At 39.3% G+C, this 27995-nt stretch overlaps 2 protein-coding genes across 2 annotated transcripts in view; one reads left to right on the top strand and one right to left on the bottom strand.

The window, feature by feature from the left end:
- The window catches only part of LOC135482213 (rRNA 2'-O-methyltransferase fibrillarin-like), a 36823-nt gene extending 28495 nt beyond the window's left edge, over nt 1-8328 (bottom strand). Inside the window, exon 1 of the mRNA XM_064762084.1 lies at nt 8261-8328. Coding sequence (XP_064618154.1) covers nt 8261-8273 — 13 coding nt within the window. The 5' untranslated portion in view covers nt 8274-8328. The remainder of the gene's footprint in view (nt 1-8260) is intronic.
- Nucleotides 8329-10252: 1924 nt separating this feature from the next.
- The window catches only part of LOC135481964 (ATP-dependent RNA helicase cgh-1-like), a 45282-nt gene continuing 27539 nt past the window's right edge, over nt 10253-27995 (top strand). The window contains 4 exon segments of the mRNA XM_064761761.1: nt 10253-10366; nt 14985-15160; nt 22054-22114; nt 27221-27455. Coding sequence (XP_064617831.1) covers nt 15072-15160; nt 22054-22114; nt 27221-27455 — 385 coding nt within the window. The 5' untranslated portion in view covers nt 10253-10366; nt 14985-15071.

Below are 27995 nucleotides of genomic sequence, written 5' to 3' on the forward strand. Positions count from 1 at the left end.
TTTATTAACTTTATATAGTGTTTTTATTAAACAATAAATCTAGACATGAGTTTTCATATATTTTGGTAGATATTTTCCACTGTTGTACAGTGTCTGCAAAAAAAATTCTAAAGGTCAAAGTGTCCCTCTTGAATAATAAGATTCTCAAGTTTGCATGTAGTATCCGTACACATAGACATATGACAGTCAGGTGTAATATTGTATTGACAATTTCAAGCCTTTAAGATAAAATTATCTCATTTTGTCACATACTACAACTAGCTGTGTATGCAAGTCACATACTACAACTAGCTATGTATGTAAGTCACATACTACAACTAGCTATGTATGTAAGTCACATACTACAACTAGCTATGTATGTAAGTCACATACTACAACTAGCTATGTATGTAATATAAAATCAGAAGCAAAGCTCTTTTTATTAGGTTTTTTTTCAAGGCTCTCAATAACGCCCCTGTTGTGATCAAAAGTTTTATAAATTATTTGTTTGTCCACTTAGGGTAATCCCCTAAAGCAGGAAACACTTGCTGTGTGCACACACTTTGTAATTCTTCTATTTTGGGGACATTTTGTCTGCTCTTTTTAACCAGTACACACTGTAACAGGGATAAATATTTTTCCTCCCACGTGGTTAGTACATCCATGCAACAACATATAAATGTCTTCACTTTTCTGAAAAACATAGAATTGTAATTTTCTGTTTTAATCAGTTCCAATTAATATGTCCTGAAATGTAGGAGGATTACGAGACACAGATGCATAGTTGAGTGTTGAGTTGGCTATGTTTACTGCTAAACATCTTTTAAATATTTATTTATCACATTCAATATTAAAGGCACAAGCAGGAAATAGTGCCATTTAAAGCTATTATTTGTGCAGAAAACTGACCTTTTTGGAAAAATAACACCCTGCCCCTTTTTGTTTGAAGCTTGTGGCCTGTATGTATCCACCAAAATGTAAACCTCTCCGCCAAATACAATTCAGAGATCTAGCCCGGACATGAATATGGACCTACAGACAGACAAAATCACTATCGCTATACGCTCCGCCCATTAAAATGATGGGAAGGGGAAAGAATTTAGTTTCCCAGGTCCAAGGACAATAAAAAAAAATCAAGTTTCTCTTGTTGATCTTAGAACAACAACAAGCTTACAGCAATCACTGAAAGCAAAAGAAAGCTAAAATATGAAGTAACAGTCAACAGAAAACTGAAAACTTGCTGTAATAACACTCTATTTTTCAGATTTTTTATAGTGTTGAAAGGTACCAGTATTCAAATATTTGAATACTATGGTGGGCTTTGTGAGTTATACTGACAGTATCTAGGAGCTTCGGCACCTTTTTCTCACCAGAAGAAAGTAATCTGGTCTATTTAGTGAAGCCTACTTCGATTTTTAGATGACTTTTGCTTTAATAAATATCATAAAATACAAAACACAGTAAATGATACACACACTGCAAAGATATATAGAGTGTCAGAAAGGGGAATCAATTATTTTTTTAGCAGCATTTCTTCAAATAAAAGGTGATGCCTTCATCCCACAGGCAAGCTCACATTTTTGACGCATTATGTCACATTTTTGACATACTATCACCTCCTTCTGCATCCTGTTTGGCACTGTAACTCCAATTGCTGCAACACTCCAATCAAAGTTACATGTATTTGCAACTAACTTTTCACACATGAATTTCCTTGGGAGCTCAAAGATATTAAATATTTTTTTGTATGTACTGTATTATTGCAGATATTTTTGACACTCCATATTGACTCAGAAGGCGAAATTTTTTATGTGTCAGAGTAAACAAAAAATAATGAGATATTTACCGTTCATTGTTTAATAATTTTTTAAAATAACGATTGTAAAAATGTCCTGGTTTTATTACACTGATACAGATTTAATGAAGTCGTAAGTATCAAAAGCGTGCAGTTTGAGATTGAGTATGCTGTTTACAAATGATGAACTAATCAATAATCACCTCACATACTGCATTTTCAACTGTCCTAATCACGGTAACCCTAAATTCATTAACAGGCCATATTTATGCAGAAATGACCTGACTGGCTCCAGCCATGAGGCCAATCAAACAGCTGGAACTATGTGCCTTCAGTTATGGTAAATAACCTGATGTTTTGCACGCGAGTTGCTGTTGTTTACTTTCACACAATTTCAGTTAGCGATAAGATGACAGAAGAGAGCGATTACAGTCAGAACTGTCCTCTTATTGCAGAAAAGTTCCTGCGTTTTTATATAGAGAACCCCCATTAAACACAGAAAACTCTACGCAATGTTTCCGAAAAAACTACCATGATTTACTTTTTTGGGTAGCACTGTGTGTGAGTAGGGCATAACAGGAGTGACTGGCTTTGTAAACAAAATGTTTTATGATTTCCTGCGGACCGTTTCCCAGACATGATTTACGTGTCGCCTGCCGCACACAAAATTAGTCTTGTGCCTTTGCCAGCAAAAATTACGTGATCAATGGTGGATATGAGGAAATTTCGAGTCCTGTGGTTGTACATGGCTTGTATCCAGATGTAGATAAAACCAATCTCTATGACCAAAAACTTTCATCTGAGGGGATTCAGTATTAAGTAAATTAAGTATTCATGTTTAAGAAAGATGGGTGTAAGTTAAGACTCTTTCAAATTGACTGTCAACTTCATCTTGTCTGTTGGTAGGCCTAGTTTTCAAGTATGGATTTGTGATATGCTAAATTCTGCTACAGCGTTCTATACAGAGTTTAAAAACAGATATGTGTCCACATGTGTAAAGATAGTGGACAGTCATGCTTAATCCCCACAGAGTTTTCTCTCAAATTCCCATTTATCACAAAATCAGAATAATAAAACAATCAACCTGTTGCTAAGTGCATGTACTAAAATGATTATGATTAAGACTGTGGAAAACATTAAACTGTTGATGGTAGGAGCACAGACTAACAGCTCAGTGAACGGTGAACTGTTGGTGGTAGGAGCACAGACTAACAGCCCAGTGAACGGTGAACTGTTGGTGGTAGGAGCACAGACTAACAGCCCAGTGAACGGTGAACTGTTGGTGGTAGGAGCACAGACTAACAGCCCAGTGAACTGTGAACTGTTGATGGTAGGAGCACAGACTAACAGCCCAGTGAACGGTGAACTGTTGGTGGTAGAAGCACAGTTGGTGGTAGAAGCACAGACTAACAGCTCAGTGAACGGTGAACTGTTGGTGGTAGGAGCACAGACTAACAGCTCAGTGAACGGTGAACTGTTGGTGGTAGGAGCACAGACTAACAGCCCAGTGAACGGTGAACTGTTGGTGGTAGGAGCACAGACTAACAGCCCAGTGAACGGTGAACTGTTGGTGGTAGGAGCACAGACTAACAGCTCAGTGAACGGTGAACTGTTGGTGGTAGGAGCACACACTGAACGGTGAACTGTTGGTGGTAGGAGCACAAACTAACAACTCAGTGAACGGTGAACTGTTGGTGGTAGGAGCACAGACTAACAGCTCAGTGAATGGTGAACTGTTGGTGGTAGGAGCACAGACTAACAGCTCAGTGAACGGTGAACTGTTGGTGGTAGGAGCACAGACTAACAGCCCAGTGAACGGTGAACTGTTGGTGGTAGGAGCACAGACTAACAGCTCAGTGAACGGTGAACTGTTGGTGGTAGAAGCACACACTAACAGCTCAGTGAACGGTGAACTGTTGGTGGTAGGAGCACAGACTAACAGCCCAGTGAACGGTGAACTGTTGGTGGTAGGAGCACAGACTAACAGCCCAGTGAACGGTGAACTGTTGGTGGTAGGAGCACAGACTAACAGCCCAGTGAACGGTGAACTGTTGATGGTAGGAGCACAGACTAACAGCCCAGTGAACGGTGAACTGTTGGTGGTATGGAGCACAGACTAACAGCTCAGTGAACGGTGAACTGTTGGTGGTAGGAGCACGGACTAACAGCTCATTAAAGTGAGAGCTTGTTTCTTACACTCTTGAACTGTCTGTATAATCCTCTCACCACCCCTGATGCTGTCCTGCGGCGCTCAGTCAGTAACAACCACAATCAACCTTATGAATCCTGTGATGCACTTTGCTAGTCCTAGGGCGAAACTTTAGGTCATTTACAGTAAACACACCAAGATGGTGTTGAACTGAGATGAAACAGTTTGTTATGTGCCTAAAAATTCCTACCACACACTATAAGTCTGCAACAAGGACGGAATGCATTTAGCCTTTCTGATAAGCAATAACTTGGGCCAGTGGAACTCACATTACATACAGCCCAGGTCCAGTTCTATTTAACTCCACATGGACAATTTCACTGTCCTTTATCACTTGTCACATTTCAACTCGTCTTTCTAGTTTACTAAACATCTGATGTCGAAGCCTACAGCTGTGAAAATGATGTAGGTGATATTATGGGATAGACAGAAAATGGTGTTGTGTCCAGATACATCACTAATATATGACTGATTGATGTTTTGATGGATTCTGTCCACATGGTGCATAGATATTAACCCTAGTGGCCCAGTCATTGTACTGTATGTGTACTGCATGTGTACTGTATAGAAATAAGAACAAGATGTGAAACAACGTCTTAACGATTTTAGAAGTAAAGCTCCATTAGTTTTAGGCTGATCTATATAGAACCCTCGTAGTCGTGCGCAGTCAGTAGTTAATCCACAATAGCCATGATGCAAACGGAAGCCATCAAAATGTCAACATGTAAACTTACTTGGATACAGCACCATTCTTTTCTGTCTCCTCTATCTCATAATCATCTAACATGCTATATCAAGGGATGCTATAACAGACAGAAGACATGGGCCCTGTGTCCTAATCACTAATCTACATGCTGTTAATTTGATGAGTTCTGTCCACATTGTGGTGCTGCACTCGAAGGATGGCATAAGACTTGAAGAACGGTGCAAGACTCGCAGGATGGTGCAAGACTCACAAGACGGCATAAGACTCGTAGGACACCACGAAGCATAATGCTCTATATAAAGGGTGTGTCAAAGTAATTTACTACTTTATGGCAGAACTCGCAGAAACCCAAACCAGCATATTTGATCTTTGGCATATATTCCCCACATATTCCCCGTCCATCTGCTGTTCAAGCAAGTCCCATTTCCAGATATCAAAATCCCTATCTGACTGGTCGATGATCTGTGCTGCCATTTCTCGACTAGTTTTCCTGTTTATTCCATCGGTGAATGTTATCTCTTTCGCTGTTGGTTCAATCCCGTACCATATTTTGGAAATGCTAAGTTTGATTGGACAGATAATGTAGGTCACAGAAATGTGCCAAAGAGGAATATAAAATGTGGTCCAATTTTCTCTCACCCGCCTCGAACATGCAACATTATAAAAGGGTATTTATTGGTCACGCCGACATCCACCATCCAATCATGGCCAGCCTTAGCCCTTGACTTGCAAGATTGCTGTTTAGAGTGTTCCCCTCAACATACGCTGTCTCAATCAGCAAGTATCAATGGACAAAGCTTTTTTCCTGTTATTTCTATGAAAGAGGTCAGAATCCGTAAAACTCCCCTAACACATCATATAAAAAATGAAATTCAATGAAATACACAGAACATAGCAAACAAAAAGCGGAATTCCACTTTAAAACGAAAAAAAAAATCATGTCTGTAGTTTATGAGCAAGAGCCCAAAGAATATGACAGCTTCAATGGAAAATAAACACACATTTAACCCTAACTGCCATGTATGGAAAACACGGAATGGAATGGAAGCTGTGGAATTAAGGATAACCAGGCAGATGAAAAAGCCTGTGGGTCAAAGAAAAGGCTAAAGGAATAGAACACCACCGCTTTTGTCCCATCTAACTCAAAAAATCAGGCTTTACTGATAGAACAGTTCAATGAACTAGGAACATGGTACACTTTAAAGGAGGCTCTTTTGGAACATTCCATGCCTGAATTTACAACTTTTATTTAATACTCCCAATAGTAGAAGTGTCATACTCATGGCAACCCTCTCAAAGTTTGACAGTCACTTAACTGTGTTCATGTATCATGCAAGAAAAGACTGACTGGATGGCAGACAAACCAATACAGTGCTACAGATAAGGGCATTCACCCTTTAACACGCTTAAAAATTACATGATCCCCTTCTAAAATTAATACAGAGGGTACTGTGTATGCCTGAAGAGTTGTGTGTACGCCTAAGTTCCCGAAGCTAGCATGCATGTGAGACTTAAAGCAGACAGTCCTGTCCAAATCAAAAGTAAATCTCCACAGTGACCCATGTGCTTGACGTTCTCCACCATGTGTTAATTTTCAGACACTTTAGGCTACAGTAAAGGCTCCTATGTCACCACCAACAGCCATGGAGAATGCCTACTGTGATATTCGTCTCTGTGACATTCTTGGGTGTTTGCCATGAAAAAGATGTATCACAGGATTTAAATGGGTCTGTGCGGTTACTATATTGCAAGTTCAGCGTCCATATTGCACAAAATCATCCTAATATCGCTCCCAAACATCGGACTTCAATTCCCTACCAACTGACAGTCTGCACTGTTAAATTATCATCGAGGGTCCAGTTCCTGACATATACATGTACCTATTATTCTGTGAAGAGAGACGCTAATGCAATGGAATAAAAAATATAAAAACACCTAGCAACATATGCACAGAAACACTTCAGATTTATATTATATACTGCCAAAAATTAAAGCACAAAATCCGTTAATGTAGGCCCTACATTTAGATTTAGCCTTTTTCAACAAATGTTTCATCACCTTTTGACCCAAAGGCGGCCAGGTTACCATAGAAAAAAAAAAAAAAACATACTGCAACCCCTTCTATCAAAGCATAAAGAATGCAAAGTGTGTTGCGAGAGTGTTACTGAAATAATTAACCCCACACTGGCTGATGGGAAATAAATGTATTAAATTCAAATTCATTGCTCTTGCAGAAAAACGGAAAGAGTTACTTTATTCTTGAATGTTTTTGGGCAATTTATACGTAGGCCTACATCTACTCCTGTATAACTACAAAGGAAAGAATCTCTGTACATGTCTGCCTATGTATATGTTTATGCACAAGTAGGCGTAAGGGCGTATGTCTTTTCTTCATCCCCTTTCACTCAATCAACTTCACACTTTTCAGGCATATTACTAGTAACTCAAAATAGTGAAGTGTTAAATATTTGGGGGAAAAAATGTGTTCTGCGGTAGTGCCTCCTCGGAAAGTCTGAAGTAATGTACTCCGTCTCTTTCACAGTCTGGATTACCATACTCCCTCTGACAAAACACTGTCTGTAGCACTGCAATACATCTTGGCAGTTTTGTTAATTGTGACAGACTGTAGTCATTAATGGTTGCCTCCCCACCCCTTCCCCCTATTTCCACACAACGAATTAATGCTATTGTTAGATTCTTAGCACCTACATTGGTGGCGTGCAGATAAATGTGCTATACTGGTATTGTAGTGGATGAAATAAATTTTCTTGTGACTCCAATGAGGGCAAACCTGTAATATTTCGGCTAATTACAGGAAGTTGGAGCAGTACAATGGTTCATTTTCCACAATGGTTATCTCCAAACGAAAGAAATTCTCACATTTCTCGTAAAAAATTTAGTTGGGCCAAATTTAGCAACTCGGTTATGTCACCCGAAACAAACATTTTTTTTTTAAATCATGGTTTGGCCGAATTATTGGATCATGCAGCTACAGAGCAGGAAGAAACAACACAAAAATTTTATGGAAAAAAAATATAATCTTACCCACATTTTATGAACTAAGTATTGTACTTCACAATAAGGATGCTCTAGGCGGGTTTACATACTCAAATAGAATAAAGGTGTACAGAGATACTAAAACAAACGTGGCAGTACACTCTAAAACTAGAACTACTTCGGTAAATTGGTGTCAAGTTTCAGCACCTCAGAAATGCCCTCTAAGGACATAGCTTCCCGACCCCCAAAAGGCGCAATAGTCATCTAGGAATAGATATAAGCCAGTACTCCTCTGCTAAATTTTGGCGAAGTACTGCACTGATACAACGATATATTCATCTGGAGCAAACCCTTATTTCTAAAATCGGTATCTTTGTTTCCGACCTTGTCCTTCTTTACATACGGTAGACTTACACATGGTACTATGCCCAAGGCGTTACGGTTACAACAACAACATAATAAACACTTTCGCATGATTCATCGTTCAGCTCGATTACACAAATTCGTTATAAATAACAGAAGCTATAAAACTGTTCATATGAAATTGACGTTATGAATAAAAATAAATATATACCTGGTGGACCCATTATCTGTGTTAATTCGTGGTAATTAGTATTCTAGTGACCCACGTGCTCTCGTTTCGCTTGGTTAAACCTATTCCCAGCATGCATTTCAAATTGTCACTTCCGATATTTCACGGTTCCTGGGACTGGCACGGGGAGACAGGTAACCCAAGCTGGGACTTCTACATGCCTACATCAACCAAAATCTCGTACAGCATAGACATTCGGCATAGACAGTAAAAGAAAAAAAAAAACCTGTAGCGCCGACAGTGTCATAGCTTTCAAATGGTCACACCTAAGCGGTGAAATACAACCTCTTGTCAATTTATCTCAGTTACTTACGGTTTTATACCAACTGTTCATGTAAATGCTTATATAGCAGCAAATTACACACCCACTAGCACCATGACTTAAGCAGAATTAGGTAAAAAAAAATGCCGTCGCAATGTCGCAATTTATTAGATGTTACTGGCCTAGAATTAACGGTACTTAAAGTGCTGTACGTGTTGTCGTCAAAGGTTGAACACCAGTGTTACATGACCTTTCCAGAGTTCGCTATAGTCTTGTATACATTCAACCTTCGGGCTTTGTCTGGTGTCTTCATGGCCATGACATAGGTCTACGGTAGGTGGAATGGTCACCAGTGGATATGGTTTTCTATAGCATTTATGGCATGCAGTTTTACTTGTCGTAATTTTTATCTCAACAGGCCCAGGGGTTCTAATTACAGAGTTAATAACAATATTAATAATATATATAGTTGTTACACAGTTGTCAGTGTCTGTTTGTATGGTGATGGATTGTACACGTATCTGTAATCCGCTTCGGAAGCGGTAGATCCAGGGTCAATCCTGGATCGAGTCACACCTAAGACCTTAAAAATAGAAAGTCGTGACTCCCTCGCTTGGCGTTCAGCATGAAGAGGATAGTCCAACGGCTGGTTGGCCCATATGATTGTAATGGCTCGGGCGAGACAACTAAATTACTGGCATGCGGTAAGTCACCTCAGTGAAGCAGCACTAGATAAAAGAGCGGAGGAAATCCGTCCTGCAACAAGGAGGCACAGTACATGCACGAAGGATTCCTTCGTCGTCATATGACTGAAAAAATGTTAAGTACGACGTTAAACCCAAGCACTCACTCACGTATTTCTAAAAATGTCACGTTTGTAGGCCTAATGATTTAGGCTACTATCTAATGCCGTGGAGCTTAGTTTTAAGAGCAACCAAGCTGATTTTATATTCTGTAATAATAATAATAATAATAATAATAATAAATGTCTTTATGCAGTAGATGTAGTTAGTGATACTGTTATCCTGTAGACTAGAGTTGCGAAGTATGATGCCACCAAGTAATGGCCTGGGAGAGGTACGCTGGTTCAGTGCAAATAACGCTCGAAAGTAGTGTTCTTGGTTGTAGTCTTTCCTGTTAGCAGGGCATGTACTTTGGAACTGTATAAATGAACAATTACGAGTACGTGACTAATTACAATGAAGTCAAAACGTATGTCATGATGGTATACAAACTTGTGCACGACAGATATTTTGTGAATGTGTTCATAATGTCGGTACAAAAACAGGGACAGTTTGATCATTCAAGTTCCATCACTTGAGTGTCGTAATGAGCAAACTCATAACTAAAATGCGACAGAAAGTACACGAAGATCTTCGTAAAAGCTAATTTGTGGGTGAGTACCTCAATTTGCGTGTGAAAACCACATTTAGGGTGATTTGGTTGAGATTAGTGATAGCCAGTCCCAGCAATTTGCAACAGTCCTCTTGAAGCCGGTCCCAGTCTATGTGACATATTACGCAGCTGCAAAATCCAATGTACGAGTCGTGCTTAAGATGAAGTATTTGTGGTCAATCCCATAGTTTGCTATGATGATAAAATTGACATCGGTTGAAAAATTCGAAGTTGTAATTAAATATTCGCAAAAAAAAAAAAAAAAAAATGTGTGCAAGGAAATCTCGATGTTGTTAACGGGCTTCTCGAGACTTCATCGCTGAATGTGTGCGGCCATATTTGATTTTGGAAGGTGGATGTGTATTTGAACCGTGCAAATATCCTTTGCCATCCGAAATTATTTCGCAAAGCGGAGTACTGAAGAAGAATAGGTGAATTGTGAAATAAGGTCTTTTCTGGCTGCAATCATTATTTCATCTGATAATAATATGGTTCTCAACGCAGGTTGAGTTTACAACAACGTCGTCGGTTAAGTCGGCGTTACAAAACAATGTTGTCAAGAGTGTCATAATTGGTGAATAACAGTTGTCCGATTTCAGTTTTGGTGCTTATGTACATCTTAAGTTATGATACCAGTTGTAAATAATTGACTGCGTATTCGTGCTTGTTGCAATATGTACTGGTTTTATTCAAACTTTATGTCGTGAAAGTGTCAAAAATTGTCAATAACAGATGTTTTCATGAAAACGTAACGGTTGGCGATTACATTTTTGAGGACTTAACGAAAAGCGAAAAAGGGTCATGCTTATTGACGTTCCACATTTGAATTAATCTAAGAATTGTGGCTTAATGGTATTTCTTAATCTTGCAAGTAGTCTTTAAAACAAGACTTTGCTATAACCCGAGAAAGGCATTGGAGCTACAACTAAATACATACACTGCACATCTATGATCAGGGCCGTATCTAGAAACATATGAAAGGTTCTGATCCCAAACTTCAGTGGTGAAATTGTGACTGTGCATGAAGAAATTTTAATGATGCAACTTAAAATGATCCTTTCTGAGAGCTGTTAAGTCTTTGAATGAAAGAAATTTGTATGAAAACATAGCTCTGTAGCTCTTGTTCCTTAAACTTACCTTTAACATTTCCGTGCTTCCCTTGCTAGATAGTATGCTAGTGCTGGGCACCAAATACGTTATATCCGTTGTCTTAGTCATCTCAGATATCAATTCCAGGTAACTGTTCCCTTGTGTTATGCCTGGTAAATACATACATTCATGAAACTAGTGGAAAGTGGATAAATTTTCAACTCCAACTGCCCTGTTTGAATGCAGAGCTAATGAAAACTAAACTTTTTATTGGTAAGCCATCATAACGTAATGCGTGGACCTTTTCGACCAGCAGGTGTCAAGCTGCAACTGTGTGCCAGACCATGAAATGTGCCACTTTTACTTTGAATGATTGAAACTTTAAATGGTGCTGCAGGGGTGGGGTAGATGATTGTTTTCTCGACGCGACCGATGGCTGGACAAAAATCGCTACGAGAATGCTGTGCACATGCTTGGCGAGATGAAAGTAGTCAGGTGGATACAGGTTTGAAGAATCCCATACAACACCTCACATACTCAGGACAAGGTTTCCTAAACTAACACGTTCATACCTTGTTCTCACGTTATTGTGACGGCTGATTGCCACGTCTGGACATCAGTAAATTTGCATTGATCCTGTATAGAGAGACGAGAATAATCTCCAGACATTCCCAATTTCATAAAATGGCGATCATAATGTCAACATGCACGGATTGAACATTGTGTTCACATGTGTGGAAATGTATGCTCATTACCAGCTTCATATTGCAACAGTTGTAAACATTGTGTTAATACAAGGCTAAATCGTTTGCTACTCACATTTTTTGGGGAAGTCAGTCAAGTCTTGGATAACTCATGGCTTACAGAATTCAACATTGACCAGTTAGACGAACTCATTGACTCGCCCCTTGGAAAAAAGAAAAAGTCATCACGATTATGAAATCTCCCGCCCAATCTAGACTAGCAGACAGATTCAAAATTTTACATGCCATTCTATCCCTAGTGAAGAGACTGCATTTTAATTTGGACTTTGTCTTGTTACTAAACCATTTCAGCAAAGCCATCATAAATTCATGTACCGGTATGGGGTTTATGGCAAAAATATTCACATCACTTAGATGTAATCTTTTTACCATGGGTAGAATTCAAAACAATTACCAAAACCGGTGGTCAGATCGGGTCTCTGTGATTGACGGGTCACACAAACAACGTTAGAACTTCAAAAGCTATAACCAGAGCTGGACGTAATTGTTATTTGCATGTCAATACCACCTGGCTGTTTATATTTGAAATCAGTCAGTTTTTCAACACAAAGAATGATATTGTTAAATCATGAAAGCTTTTGGCATGGTGTGAAGATGTATGTTTTGACGCAAACAGAGCAGGTGAAAGTAGGTTTTCTTGCCAGAAGAAACATGTAATGCCGAGTCTGATTTCTGTATTTAAAGGCGGAGCAGTGCAGTGGCTCGTTTTTAACGATGTGTTCAACGTACTAAAAAAAGAAAAACGCTAGAGTTGGACGGGCTACGGCAGGTCAATCCAATTACACGCAACAGACAAGCAATTTTCTGCATAAACAGATGAGCTTTTATAATAAGTTGTACCCTTCCGGCAGAGCGTCCCCCTCAGGAGCAGTAGATCCAGGGTAAATCTGGAGTCGGCTCAATTTTTTTTTTTTTTTTCCTCGCTTGGCATTCAGCATTGAGGGGACAATGTAGTGAAGAGGCCTATATTTTTGACTTGCCTGTTGACTCAAACTGACCACTCAGAGCCTATGCCGCCCCTTTACTGGCGAGAGTGTATCCATGCACTTGACATCGTTGGTCAATTGACACATGCAGACTTTCTGTGTTGTTTGTAGTCATATGGGTGACAACCATCAACCACCCACGATGCGCTATTCAACTTATGTGATCAGAATCCCCAACAGCCCTGACCCTGTTTTGTCAACTTTCCCTCGAGCATTCTGACCACGAGTGCTACTAAGCTGGTTGAAAAGGTCAACGAATTGCTGTATTTTTGTTTAATTTACTTAGTTTTAATACAGCTTGTTTAGTTTGGGCAACCAACAGTTTGGCAGCACAAACGTTTTCCAGAACTGAAGGGACTCTAGATTTGGCCCTGACGATGACTGTATTGAGATTGGGCCCATTACAGATGGTCTTCCCCAGACAATCACTTTGAGTACGCCAGCCAAATTATTTTTCTTCATTAAATGCTCACAGGCCATAACTTGCTGCTCGAGGATCAAGAACTCTTGGTGATGAATTGCCCGTCATTGTTATCAGTTACTGGTAATTGATGTAACTTCGTGAAATGTTGTTAAAACGATGTATTGAGAGCAGACATCTAAATGTCTACGACCATTTAAGTGATGTAGTGAGACATTTGGATTGTATGTACTGGAGCAGCAAATTGTGGCCTGTGCTTCTGTCTGGGCCAAGGATGTATGTTGAGCGATGTGCACCATATTTGTTACGAGTAAGTGTTCATAGAGGAAACTGACAGACTTGGCCGGTGAGCTCACGGTGGTCATCGAGGGATGAGCCAACATCTAAAATGGTCAGGCTGTGTGTCCATTCAGGTCCCTTTTTTTGCATGCAGAGGACATACGGTGAGACCATACCCTAAGTTTACCAGATTATACCACTGCCTCAGAAAATTCACCCTAAACTGCTGTTAATGAGAGTTCGCTTTTTGCTGATAGTTGCTTTAGGAGTAACAGAGGCCCAGCTTTACTCTAGTGCCATCTCCCCTTCTGTTTCCTATGCAGTTAAGATGAAGTGTAAGTAGTATAGAGAATACAAGAAACAGGACACCAATGCACAAATATTTTTGTGCATTGTGGCTCGGTGACCCAGGAGCTTTACACCGATGCAGCCATTGTGAGTTAAAGTCCAGCTTATGCTTGCATACTCTCTAGTTGTTAGTGGGACGGTCTACCAGCAACCTGCGAATGGTCCTGGGCTTTGTCCGGTTTTGTTCCACCATAATGCTCCCCGTCATCGTATAAGTGAAATATTCTTTAGTAACACACCAGTCAAATAAAAAATAAAATAAACTTCTCAATGTTCCATATCCTACATTATTACCAATATTTAACACAACAGCACACTATAGTTTCATTCCGTTGTTAACCCAAGGCCATAATAAATTGATCAGCAATGAAGACAGTTTTTGCTGCAAGCCGCCGCGAATTACCAGGATTGCTCCTGTATACAAACCGAAGTAGGTTAAGGGGCTGTCCATAAAGTATGTATAATTTTCTGGAGTGTAGATTTCCTGTGTTGAAGGAAATTGTCATCAATCACATATTGTTTCATCCTTAGATTTGAAAAAAATGCCATGTACTTTTGAGCACCAAATGTTATCGAGTTAAATTGTGCTCATTGTAAAAGTACTTAATTAACTCTCCAGTACAAAATACAGATGTACCTTATACCCATACCCATTGCATGGGTGTCTGCATCCAACAACCAGGAAAGCAATGTTGAACAAAATGTTAGAGGTGGCATCTTAAAAAAATACTGCATGCGTTGAACTGAGGTTTTGCACACATGTAGAGCACTCGTAACACGAGAGGGATATTTCATTGTTGATTTGTTGTGTGCATAGTAAATACCTGAGAGTGCTGTTTTCCCCAGGCTCTGCCTGGTTTCCTCTCGCCATATTGCTGGACACTTGTATAAGTGAACTATTCTTAGGTAAAGACATAAAACACGAATGAAATGAATTGAAATAGATGTTTAAAGGATATCTCAAAAAGTACTGCATGTATTGAGCTGAAGTTTTACATGCATATAAAGCATAATGACACAAGGGAGAAGTGCGATTGCTGATGTTCTGTGTGAATATTACCATATACATTTATTACCAAGTTCACAACTTCAGTACTTTATTAAGCTGAAGTTTTGCATTCATGCATCTCCTACAGATGAGCTTTTTTTTGTTGTGTTGCAGACTTAGTCCTCAACCTTTATCAATACTGAGAAAAACAAGTCCTGGAGAAACAATTCTGTCTGGAAAACAGTGAAGGAATCGGCCAATATGGCAACTAAAGTGGAGCAGAATTCTGTGCTGCCAAATCATTCTGGGCCTGTGAATGCCGAGCAGAAGACCAATAAGTACGTCTCAAGGTAGTTTAAACATAGTCTCCTAGTTTTGATGATTGTTTTTTGTGCTATACAGCTGATTGAATACTGAAAGAATATAGAAATAATAAATTTATATTTGATACCTCCTGCTAGGTGCTGTTTTGCTATACCTGTGACAATAGCCTTCTATTACTCAGTTTGGTTAGGGGACCTCTGTTGCCGAGGGGTTATCCTGGCACAGCTCATTGACCCAGGAGCCTGTCACCAATGTGGTCATTATGAGTTTCAGGATTGACTCAGGCTAGTTTCCTGCCTGGTCGTACGTACTGACTGCTTCGGTGGTCTAATGGTCAGAGCGTCCGCCTCGAAATAGGGAGACCCAGGATCAGATCAGGGTTGGGTCATACCCAAGACTGCAAAAATGGCACTTGTTGCTGCCTCACTTGAAGCAGAGCTCTTAAAGCAGTGTAACCCAGATGGACGTGGGTTGCCTAAGGTTACCATGTACAGATTTATCAGGTTACCATAGTTACATTGGAGCAACCTTTCATGGGTTAGCATTGGAAGTGCATTGTAGCCTTGCTATATCACGTCGCTTTGGGGGCAGGTTCCTCAGCTTGTGATAGGCTATCTCATGCTATCATGAAATAACTTTGGGTCATTATATATCCAGTATATAGGGTATATCTACAGTATATCTTAAAAGTCATGATTTTGACATTGAACGAAGTTTTGTTAATGCAAAAGTTGTTTTGTCAGATGCTTTCTTATTGTGAGTTTATTATAAACACATGAAAATTTGATGAGAATTGCCAGATGCCCATTACAGAGGCAGGAAAAAATGTGAAGAAATTGCCGGAAGTAATTTCACCGAAGGCACTTAACGAAATAGACTGTGTTATGGTCAAATATGAGCGTGCTTTTGTGATGTTTTCTTCATTGTTTTGTTGGGATTTATATGTTAGGATTATGCATTGAATAACAAAAATTTTAACGATGTTTGGAGTGGTGCTTTCATTTACTGTTTGTTTAGTTATGGGTCGCGAAAGGTTATCAAATGCGCTTGCGCTGTTTTGAGGATCGGAACGGTAAATGCCCTGTACTGGTTGGTACCTTGATTGCCTGTGATAGCGTATGTAGCGAAAAGATTTACACCATGTAAAGTAGCCTACATTCATGTATTAAACAGCTTCTAATGATATTTAAACCTGCCTTATGGCAATTAAGCGCTTTGTTATTCACCAAAGTCTTGAAAATAATGTGGAAGTTATCAAACAGTGGGTATGCCATTTGACCATAACCCCAGTGCTACACATAAGGAGCATGCAGACGTAAATGCACTAAAAAATTAGAGGATGCGCTTCTAAAAGTAAAACAGACCATACTGAATACGCATGATAATTTATTAGTACGCCTAAATTCATGAAAGCTATATCGTACGTGCAAGATTTAAAGCGGTCCTGTCCGAATCAAAAGTAGGTCTCCAAAGTAGTTTACTTGTGCGATTTCTGTGGAGAGAAGCTAATACAATGAAATACTAAAATCACGAGAACAGCTAGTGTCCAAAAGCACTTCAGATTCGTACTATATACTGCCATTAAATATAGCATACATAATAAATTTTTGTCTTCTAATGTAGGCCTACATTTGGATTCAGCGTAACAAACGTATCATGTTTTGATCCCAAAACGGCAGTGGGCCTACAGGTTGATGTGTAATGAATAAATGTAGGCCTATGAGCGTCATTCGGATTCATTCCCCTTGAGGAGCTGAAATAATTAATTTATTCTAGAATGTTATGACAAGTCCTAATCCTGGACAATCGACATATGTAACTATTGACCTACATGTAACTACAAGAATCTCTGTATGGGTAGGTCTATGTAGATAAATAGTGACCATATTATACAAAATAGTGAAGTGTTGAGTGTTTTCAAAAATTGTACACTGCGACAGGCTTACCAGTACTCCCTCTCTTGGAAAAATAGGGAGCATCTGGTATCCGATTCGTCCATGTCAGCTTGTATCAAAATTAACTCCTGAAACTTAGATGCCTCATTTTAATGTATATCATTCAAAGTCAGTGTATGGTCTCTAGTATGAGAGGACATACACGTCAGTGTATGGATTTCGCTAGTGGATTCGTTCTAGCGTGCACTGTCGGTCAGGTTCATCGAAAAAATGTATGAAAGGAGCATTTTGTTAAAATAACATCGCTCTCAAGCGGGTCCACCACACACATTGTCTCCCATGTAGTTTTATTGAGGGCGCATGAGTCTGCCACACACATTGTCTCCCATGTAGTTTTATTGAGAGCGCATAAATCTGCATGTATGAGTCTGCCACACACATTGTCTCCCATGTAGTTTTATTGAGAGCGCATAAATCTGCATGTATGAGTCTGCACACACATTGTTTCCCATGTAGTTTTATTGAGGGCGCATGAGTCTGCCACACACATTGTCTCCCATGTAGTTTTATTGAGAGCGCATAAATCTGCATGTATGAGTCTGCCACACACATTGTCTCCCATGTAGTTTTATTGAGGGCGCATAAGTCTGCATTTATGAGTCTGCCACACACATTGTCTCCCATGTAGTTTTATTGAGGGCGCATAAGTCTGCATGTATGAGTCTGCCACACACATTGTCTCCCATGTAGTTTTATTGAGGGCGCATAAGTCTGCATGTATGAGTCTGCCACACATTGTCTCCCATGTAGTTTTATTGAGGGCACATAAGTCTGCACTATATAAACAGCCTTTTGATTTGACGTGGCAATGGAAATTGTGCTCTCCTTCCTGCAGAATTTTCCCTATTCTCACTGCTCATATCGGATGACAATACTGCTGGACCTGAATAACAGAAAGTGCCATGGATATTAAGGTATCTTTTTATTGGTTCGAATGCCTGATTACCTGGTGGCCGGATCGTGAAGCCTGTAGCAACCAGTGGCTCGTTTCATAAATGGACAACTTCGTGGATAAATCATAATTTATTTCAAGACATTATTCCTTGCTGGAAGTGGGTATGACTTGTCATTCTGAATTACTCTCGTCAAAAATTTCACGCCAGCTGTATTAACTTATGCTGCAAAATTTATTTGTAGTTCACGTGACTGCCACCGGCAAGAAGCACTGGTGAGAGTAGTGTCCTAGGAGAGAGAGATTTTGTCAAAATTTACTTAAGCTGTTTGTAGCTCACGTGGCTGTTACTGACAAGAAGAACTGTTGGGAGTAGTGTACAGTGAGAGAGATTGTCACAATTTATGTGAGCTGTTTGTAGCTCACGTGGCTGTTACTGACAAGAAGCACTGTTGGGAGTAGTGTACAGTGAGAGAGATTCTATCACAATTTATGTGAGCTGTTTGTAGCTCATGTGGCTGTTACTAACAAGAAGCACTGTTGGAAGTAGTGTACAGTGAGAGAGATTGTCACAATTTATGTGAGCTGTTTGTAGCTCACGTGGCTGTTACTAACAAGAAGCACTGTTGAGAGTAGTCTACAATGAGAGAGATTCTGTCACAATTTGTGTGAGCTGTTTGTAGCTCATGTAGCTGTTACTGACAAGAAGCACTGTAGGGAGTAGTGTACAATGAGAGAGATTGTCACAATTTATGTAAGCTGTTTGTAGCTCACGTGGCTGTTACTGACAAGAAGCACTGTTGAGAGTAATGTACAATGAGAGAGATTCTGTCACAATTTATGTGAGCTGTTTGTAGCTCACATGGCTGTTACTAACAAGAAGCACTGTTGAGAGTAGTGTACAATGAGAGAGATTGTCACAATTTATGTGAGCTGTTTGTAGCTCACATGGCTGTTACTAACAAGAAGCACTGTTGAGAGTAGTGTACAATGAGAGAGATTGTCACAATTTATGTGAGCTGTTTGTAGCTCACGTGGCTGTTACTGACAAGAAGCACTGTTGGAAGTAGTGTACAATGAGAGATTGTCACAATTTATGTGAGCTGTTTGTAGCTCATGTGGCTGTTACTAACAAGAAGCACTGTTGAGAGTAGTGTACAATGAGAGAGATTCTGTCACAATTTATGCGAGCTGTTTGTAGCTCACATGGCTGTTACTAACAAGAAGCACTGTTGAGAGTAGTGTACAATGAGAGAGATTGTCACAATTTATGTGAGCTGTTTGTAGCTCACGTGGCTGTTACTGACAAGAAGCACTGTTGAGAGTAGTGTACAATGAGAGAGATTGTCACAATTTATGTGAGCTGTTTGTAGCTCACGTGGCTGTTACTGACAAGAAGCACTGTTGGGAGTAGTGTACAATGAGAGAGATTGTCACAATTTATGTGAGCTGTTTGTAGCTCGCGTGGCTGTTACTAACAAGAAGCACTGTTGGGAGTAGTGTACAATGAGAGAGATTGTCACAATTTATGTGAGCTGTTTGTAGCTCACATGGCTGTTACTAACAAGAAGCACTGTTGAGAGTAGTGTACAATGAGAGAGATTGTCACAATTTATGTGAGCTGTTTGTAGCTCACGTGGCTGTTACTGACAAGAAGCACTGTTGAGAGTAGTGTACAATGAGAGAGATTGTCACAATTTATGTGAGCTGTTTGTAGCTCATGTGGCTGTTACTGACAAGAAGCACTGTTGAGAGTAGTGTACAATGAGAGAGATTGTCACAATTTATGTGAGCTGTTTGTAGCTCACGTGGCTGTTATTGACAAGAAGCACTGTTGGGAGTAATGTACAATGAGAGAGATTGTCACAATTTATGTGAGCTGTTTGTAGCTCACGTGGCTGTTACTGACAAGAAGCACTGTTGAGAGTAGTGTACAATGAGAGAGATTCTGTCACAATTTATGTGAGCTGTTTGTAGCTCACGTGGCTGTTGCTAACAAGAAGCACTGTTGAGAGTAGTGTACAATGAGAGAGATTCTGTCACAATTTATGTGAGCTGTTTGTAGCTCACATGGCTGTTACTAACAAGAAGCACTGTTGAGAGTAGTGTACAATGAGAGAGATTGTCACAATTTATGTGAGCTGTTTGTAGCTCACATGGCTGTTACTGACAAGAAGCACTGTTGAGAGTAGTGTACAATGAGAGAGATTGTCACAATTTATGTGAGCTGTTTGTAGCTCACATGGCTGTTACTGACAAGAAGCACTGTTGAGAGTAGTGTACAATGAGAGAGATTCTGTCACAATTTATGTGAGCTGTTTGTAGCTCACATGGCTGTTACTAACAAGAAGCACTGTTGAGAGTAGTGTACAATGAGAGAGATTGTCACAATTTATGTGAGCTGTTTGTAGCTCACATGGCTGTTACTGACAAGAAGCACTGTTGAGAGTAGTGTACAATGAGAGAGATTGTCACAATTTATGTGAGCTGTTTGTAGCTCACGTGGCTGTTACTAACAAGAAGCACTGTTGAGAGTAGTGTACAATGAGAGAGATTGTCACAATTTATGTGAGCTGTTTGTAGCTCACGTGGCTGTTACTGACAAGAAGCACTGTTGAGAGTAGTGTACAATGAGAGAGATTCTGTCACAATTTATGTGAGCTGTTTGTAGCTCACGTGGCTGTTACTAACAAGAAGCACTGTTGAGAGTAGTGTACAATGAGAGAGATTGTCACAATTTATGTGAGCTGTTTTAGCTCACGTGGCTGTTACTGACAAGAAGCACTGTTGGGAGTAATGTACAATGAGAGAGATTCTGTCACAATTTATGTGAGCTGTTTGTAGCTCACGTGGCTGTTACTAACAAGAAGCACTGTTGAGAGTAGTGTACAGTGAGAGAGATTGTCACAATTTATGTGAGCTGTTTGTAGCTCATGTGGCTGTTACTGACAAGAAGCACTGTTGAGAGTAGTGTACAATGAGAGAGATTCTGTCACAATTTATGTGAGCTGTTTGTAGCTCATGTGGCTGTTACTGACAAGAAGCACTGTTGAGAGTAGTGTACAATGAGAGAGATTCTGTCACAATTTATGTGAGCTGTTTGTAGTTCCCGTGGCTGCTGAAGACAAGAAGCACTGGTGAGAGAGATCCTGTCAAAATTTGCGTGAGGTATTTGTAGCTCATGTGGCTGTTATTGACAAGAAGCACTGGCGAGAGTAGTGTCCTGTGTGAGAGAGAGAGAGAGAGAGATGTGGCTGTTACCAACAAGAAGCACTGAGTGTAGTGTACTATTAGTGACAGTTACAGAACTTGCCATGTTTGCCATCTTCTGGAAACAAGATCTGCACTAGAATTTGGTCTTACAGCTAGCAAATGTTTTCAGCCTGGATTTTGATCATATTTGTATTCATAATATGTTCATAAATATTATCGTAATACAGATTAATAGCATATATTTGAATGTAAACAACAAATGTATGTTCAAATAACTTTATTAGATGTTCACCACAACCTTAGAATATTATTATGCAATGATGATTAATACCAAATTACCCACCATACAAAAGCATTTGTAAATACCCTTTCCTCCTGGAATAAAATCTACAAAAAGATTATACCATATTTGCATGTTTTGACGCTCTTTTTGGCATCATTTTCAGCTTGCCAGTACAAAGTACAGGAATAGCTTAAGTGGGACCCTGAGCGTCGGCGTTGGCATCCAATAACCTGAAGTTTTACATGCATATAATGTACAATGTCACAAGGGGGATGTTCCATCGCAATGCTCTGTGTGCATTTAATTACTGTATTTACCAAATTCACAATTTCTGTACTTAATGTATTGAGCTGAAATTTGCATTCATGTGTCTACTACAGACAAGCTGTGGCTACCAAATCTGTCATGTTTTCTTCATCTGCTGTTGTGTAGCCCTTACAGCTGTGCTATAATTTGAAGCATTGCAGATTGTTTTGCACATAACGTGTGGCTATGCATGTATTCCGGATGTGCTCCACATGTAGATAATTGCTTTTGTGTCTATTGTTTATCTGACCTGAGATGCTTACTTTTCAGTGACAAGGGCTGGAAGACACAACTGAACCTCCCTCCAAAAGACAACAGATTGAGAACAACTGTGAGTATAACATGGCAAAAATACATCTGCGAGAATGCGTTGGAAATGACCACTTGTGCTGGGCATGAGAAGTTTCTTCATTATGATGTCTTGTTTAGATAGAGCAAAGTTATGAATGCATTGTCCATTAAATACAAGTGTTAAGACAAAAAATATTAAAAAATCAGTATAGCAATCCATAAAAATTTTTGAGTGTAACTGGACCCTCGTTAAAGTGTAAGTCGGTAACAAAAGTGTTTTTGAAGAGAGCGGGATATGTAGCCATTGCTTCTGTGGGACAGTGGGTCCGATTTACTTACATGCTTAAATTACCTTGAGGATGATTATCAAACTTAGGCTACATTGAGTAAGGCAAGCCCTCTGTTCAAATTCACATTTGCACTTATAATGCAGTTTCATGATTCTCATTGCTTTTATTGTGGTAACTGCTCTTAATATTGCTCTTATTTTAGGGGTCCTCGCTATTCTAGCTTGACACTTCTTGGAATAATTCAGACTCTTATTGTTAGTCAGCTCGTAAAAGTGCAATATCTCAAACTCATAAAGGTAGAAAAACCAAACTTTAGAATTTTAATAGCCAACATATGAAGCAACTTTTTGACGTTTTGTTCAGTTTGGCCAGACACGTGATTTAGTGGGCATTTTGAATTTTATTGATAAGCTGAAAATAACTTCTCCAACGGCTGGGCCTGTCAAGGAAAATTTTCATTTACAGTTTCTAGATGGATTGCCCTAAAAAGATTGAAAAAAATGATTGAGCTTGGTATGCATGTTAGGTCAAAACTGACCGATGAAATTAGCTCAAAAATAGGTCAACTCTTAGAACAACTGAGAATGATTAAACAGACACACTGTCTGATGCTCCTTGATGTCAAGGTTACAAATTTGCAAGAATTATTTTTGTACTTTGTATAGATTCCATGTTATGACCAAAAAAAACAATAAAAATTTGACAAAACTCTTCTGTGTAAATGACGGAGCTTCCTGCTTGACTGCACGAAACCATTCACTGTAGTTTTCCTGGCTACAGAGTGTGTATTCTAATTCTGATGCCAGCAGCAGTAGATCAGAGGCGCAGTCTCTCTCTACATGTGCACTGCTATCTGAGAGCAATGTTTTATTTCATTTTCACTGGTCTTCACAGAAGCCCCAATGGACATCGTTTCTAGCCGTCTGTGGTTCATATCCAGATCATTCCTGGCAATCTTTTTTCCCTTTTTATCCCATTCTCATGAAACTAAGACACTAGACTACCAGTTCAGCCATCTGTAGTTCAAGTCCAGTCCATTCCCTATCATTGTTAGGTTTTACAATATGTAGCAGTTTGAGATTCAAATCCAGTTCACTTTGGAAATGCATCACATACATTTTTTTCTCCACAATTTTAAATTTTCAGCATGACATATGTTTGAAGCCATATTGCCATTCACAGAAAGTGTTGACATGTCTCTGTCTTGCAGTGGCCACCCATAGTACACGATATCCAGTTGTTGGTAGCGATTTTCCTATCAAAGACCAAGGAAGTTTTTTTACCTCATAGCTCATTTTCTCATTTATTCACCGGGTGAAGCTCCCACCCATAGTACATGGATTGCCAAATAAAGTTCGTAATTTGCATATCAATTTGTGATTGAAAATTTGTACACGGACTCCTTACATTGTCTTTTACCACCACAACGATTTACATCTCCAAAGTCACTGTTCTGCAATCCTTACACATTCGCATAAGTTTAGCCAGAGGAGTGTCTGAGAGTCTTTAAAACACCCTGACAAAATTAACTTAGAGATAGGGAAAGTAGGAGAAAGTTTAAAATGAGACAGCCTTATTTTCAATTCTGGCTTAATCTGTGTGTAGACAATAAGCAGTCGTCGTTGTGACAGTATAATAATTTTGGCCTTTCTTGTTGATTTAATGGCAAGATATTAGCATTATCTGATTGGAGAATAGTGTCTGTATGACTGTCAATCATTTGTTTTTGTTTAGAGGTCAGTATTTGAAATTATCACACAATTTGAAGGTTATGCAGTTTTTACAAACTGCTCAATAGGCAGAACTACCAGTATTGTCAGAGGGCCTTGTTTTTTTCTGTGGTGTATAGTTTTGTCGCAGATTGTGATTAAATTCCGGAAAAGTGTGATTTATCCCACATTTGGAGGTGACATAAATAAATAAATACTACATTTGGCACTTTGGGAGTCCATATGCTATATAATGCATTTGTAATGAATTAATATCTGGATGAATGTACTAATATCATAAGTATGCTACCAGACATAATTTTGTCATAAAATCATGAATCTGGTCGTATTTCTTTTCTGGAAGTATACGAATTAGGAAAAAGCACAACTTCCACCTTATTTTGTGGTCGCATGACAGAAAACTGTTATGGCTGTAAAGCTGCCAATGGCTTCATTGAGCTGTGGTAATAAATACCAGACTTTTAGGGTTAAAGAACTATCAAAATGGCCAAAGTACAGCAATTAGCACAATCGCGAGTGTAAGTTGGTATACATATGCCTGTGAATTTATGACTAGAATGGGCACTCTCAAATGAACTGCGCATAGTATCTAAGTCTCTCAAGTGTGTATGTTTCACAACAAACACAAACCTCCCTCCCTGAAACGCGTGAAACTGACCACTGCAGTGTAAGTTTTGCCCATATATCTTCTGTCCTCAAGGAGAGCTCTTCGTTCCAAAATGCACATTCTACATATAATAGCTCCGGCTCTTATCTGGTTAATACATACCACCTTTTGTTCCACGGTTTTTCTTTTCCATTATCATGATTACACATTGGAGCGGCGAAGGGGGGGGAATGGGTATACGTTTTTTTCAACATAAGCTGTAGATCGAAGCATGGCCTCCATACAGTACAGCTCAGGCTAAAAGTCAGTTTACAGCTCATGTTGCCCTCTGAGATACTGAATAACGCTCTACTGACGCATCACAAACCCTCTATTGAGCTGTGTTAGAGATCTGCTGAAGTGCGTAGGATTATCGTCGAAGGTGTGTATATAGTTCCATGCACTGTAGTACTTATTCCTAGCCAGTTTGCAAGCAAAGGTGTAGTCCCCGTGTATTCAGCTAAGTAAACATATACTAGCTGTGAAAAGCGGAAAGTTTATCTTGCAATACGTAACCTACATCAAGAAGATCAAAATCAGGTGTTAATTTTGATATACATGTCTGTTATGTCATAAAGAACCTAACAGATATTTTATAGCTAACTTGACAAATCTTGGATAAACTTTACAAACCAACGCAACTTGTGAATAAAACACGTGCTATAACGCACCCAGGACATTGCCCCAACACAGACAGACAGCAGTCTAGTGTGACTGTGCCTTTGCATGATCCTTGCCTTTGCGTGATCCTTGCCCATTGCGTGATCCTTGCCTTTGCATGATCCTTCACACTGATGTCTTATGATTCGTTGCGTTTTTATAACAGTTACATCTAAATATAGTGTATTTATGTTACTGTAAGGATCGTATAAACCTCACATCAAAAGAACTGAAAAAAATAAACCCAAAATACATATTCAGGACAGAACCTGGCATCACCAGATGGCAGACTTTTCACAGTCTACTTCCAGTTGACAGACATGGAGTGATGTGTTAACAAAGTTTTCAAAAATGCCACCCTGGAAGTAGGCCGTAACAGGCCCTACAGAAGAGTGATTTGCACAGAAACAGTGGATTGCCCAGCAGTTTTGAGAGATTATTTCATTTCTGTTGTTTAAGATTTTCAAAACCATACAGTGTGTGTCAGTTAATAAACAATTAATGACACCTGTGAGTAATATATACTTACTCCAATACAGCATGCCTATTCTTCAGTTTTGGCAAAGTGTCACAACTGGACACAAGGAATGGAGGAGTTTTTCTCCCAAGTCTGTGTGAAACTTCTGAGTGTATTAAGCGTACAGTAATCCGCTTGGCTGTTGCTGCTAACAGCCATGATATTTTGTACACAAATATAGTATACATGTACATCAAAACATTACCATCCAGACAGGGAAAAAACAACTTGTAAACATGTTATTGATTAACGTATGAGCTGTTCACATAGATTTTGCTTCAACTTTTATTAAGGTTGCCAAATACAATTTGATATCAGATTTCATCTTGTTGTAGGTTCAAATAATGTATTCTTAAGCAGAAATTAAGAGTGAATTTATTTTCATGAAGGTATTTTGTAGTCAGTCAGCAAAGAAAATATTACAGTGTGCCTGACAAGCCAATTGAAAATTCAGATAAAGGGTATTGGTGCAAATGGGTAATTATTTCATTTTCTGCAAAAAAAAAATTTTCCTTCATTCGTTTTCTATGTAGGTGCTTTGCCAATATGGCTTGGTACAAACTACAAATTCTTCACAGGGTTATATTATATGGAGAAAATCCAACTTATCCTTCGTGTTTTCATATTTTATCACTTTTATACATGAAATTTGCATTGTTTTACTGTGTTGTTGCTGTTGCATGGCATGTCAGGATCAAAGTGTCAATTTTGTCTGCTAAATTACTGAGTGGCAGATAATTTTTTGGCAAATGACTCCCACAACAAGGAAAACCTACAGAAGAAACAAAAGATATTTGTCCACTTTTATTGGAGATGAAGAATGAGCTGGTTTCAACAGTCCTAATGATCCATAACAAATTTCACCTGGACTCACTCGTAAATCACTCCTTTGAAAAAAGATTGCCGGGCTGCAAACAAGAAGACACACTTCAGATATTTTACTTCAGTCTCATGTGTCGTGTTAGTTTATCAAAAATTCTTTTAAATCATGCATTCTAACGAAGAACTAAATTTTCCATCAAATTTCAACAGCCAGTGTGTAGGCATAACAATGCTCAGCCACGTGGAAGTGGAAGGATCACTGACAGTGCCAATGACTGTCCCAAAGCTACAGGTGCTTTACAAACTCTCCACGATGGTGCTAATCTCCTGCCTGGTTTTGAATTTTAGCATGTTGTACAGCTGTACTCTAACTATGTAACACTTGGATAAAGTCAGTCTTTTAATGTTATGCGCGTGAATTCTATTATGGTTAATGGTTACAAGATTGCACTCTAACCTTGGAAGCTGTTTTCTTGAACAGGATGTAACAAATACCAAAGGAAATGAGTTTGAAGATTTCTGCCTGAAACGAGAGCTCCTCATGGGTATATTTGAGAAGGGGTGGGAGAAGCCCTCTCCCATTCAGGAAGCCAGCATTCCTATCGCCCTGACTGGGCGGGATATCCTTGCACGTGCTAAGAATGGAACTGGCAAAACTGGTGCCTATGCCATTCCAATCATCGAACGATGTGACCCGACCAAAGATGAAGTCCAAGGTATGTAGATAGTCATTGATGAAGACCAGTTCAGCATAAAGAAAACACTTGTCTTTACTTGTTGTGCATTTTATTCACATATGTACATGCCGCTTTTTCTGAAAACATGCATTGTATCAAGGTATAGAAAGTGCTACAGCAATAAATTTGGGATGTCTGGAGAAATATTCTGCGACTCACTCATTTGTTTGTCAATACAGCCGTTAGTGTTGGTGATGGGTGATGTGACAGAATCTGACAGGCAGTATGTGGTGGAGAAGCATTTCACCAACTGTTGAACTGTGCAAGTTGTGAAATGCTTTTGGCTTGGTCAAAGGATCAGACCAGCCTTAGACGTCACATTCCAGTTAGCAGAATGTGTTTTTTAGTTGTGGATTCTATGTATGTCTGCTGTCACTAAGGTTAAGATTCTGAAGGGACATTGCGTTTTCTTTGAATTCTTCACTGAGATAGTTTTTTGTCCACTTTGTTTTATAGCAACCTATTTTATCTATCATGCTATTGCTGCGCCTTCTTAAGGTACCTGACCAGGGGTTCATA

The sequence above is a fragment of the Liolophura sinensis genome, chromosome 1 (genome assembly GCF_032854445.1).
Source record: "Liolophura sinensis isolate JHLJ2023 chromosome 1, CUHK_Ljap_v2, whole genome shotgun sequence".
Classification (NCBI taxonomy): domain Eukaryota; kingdom Metazoa; phylum Mollusca; class Polyplacophora; order Chitonida; family Chitonidae; genus Liolophura; species Liolophura sinensis.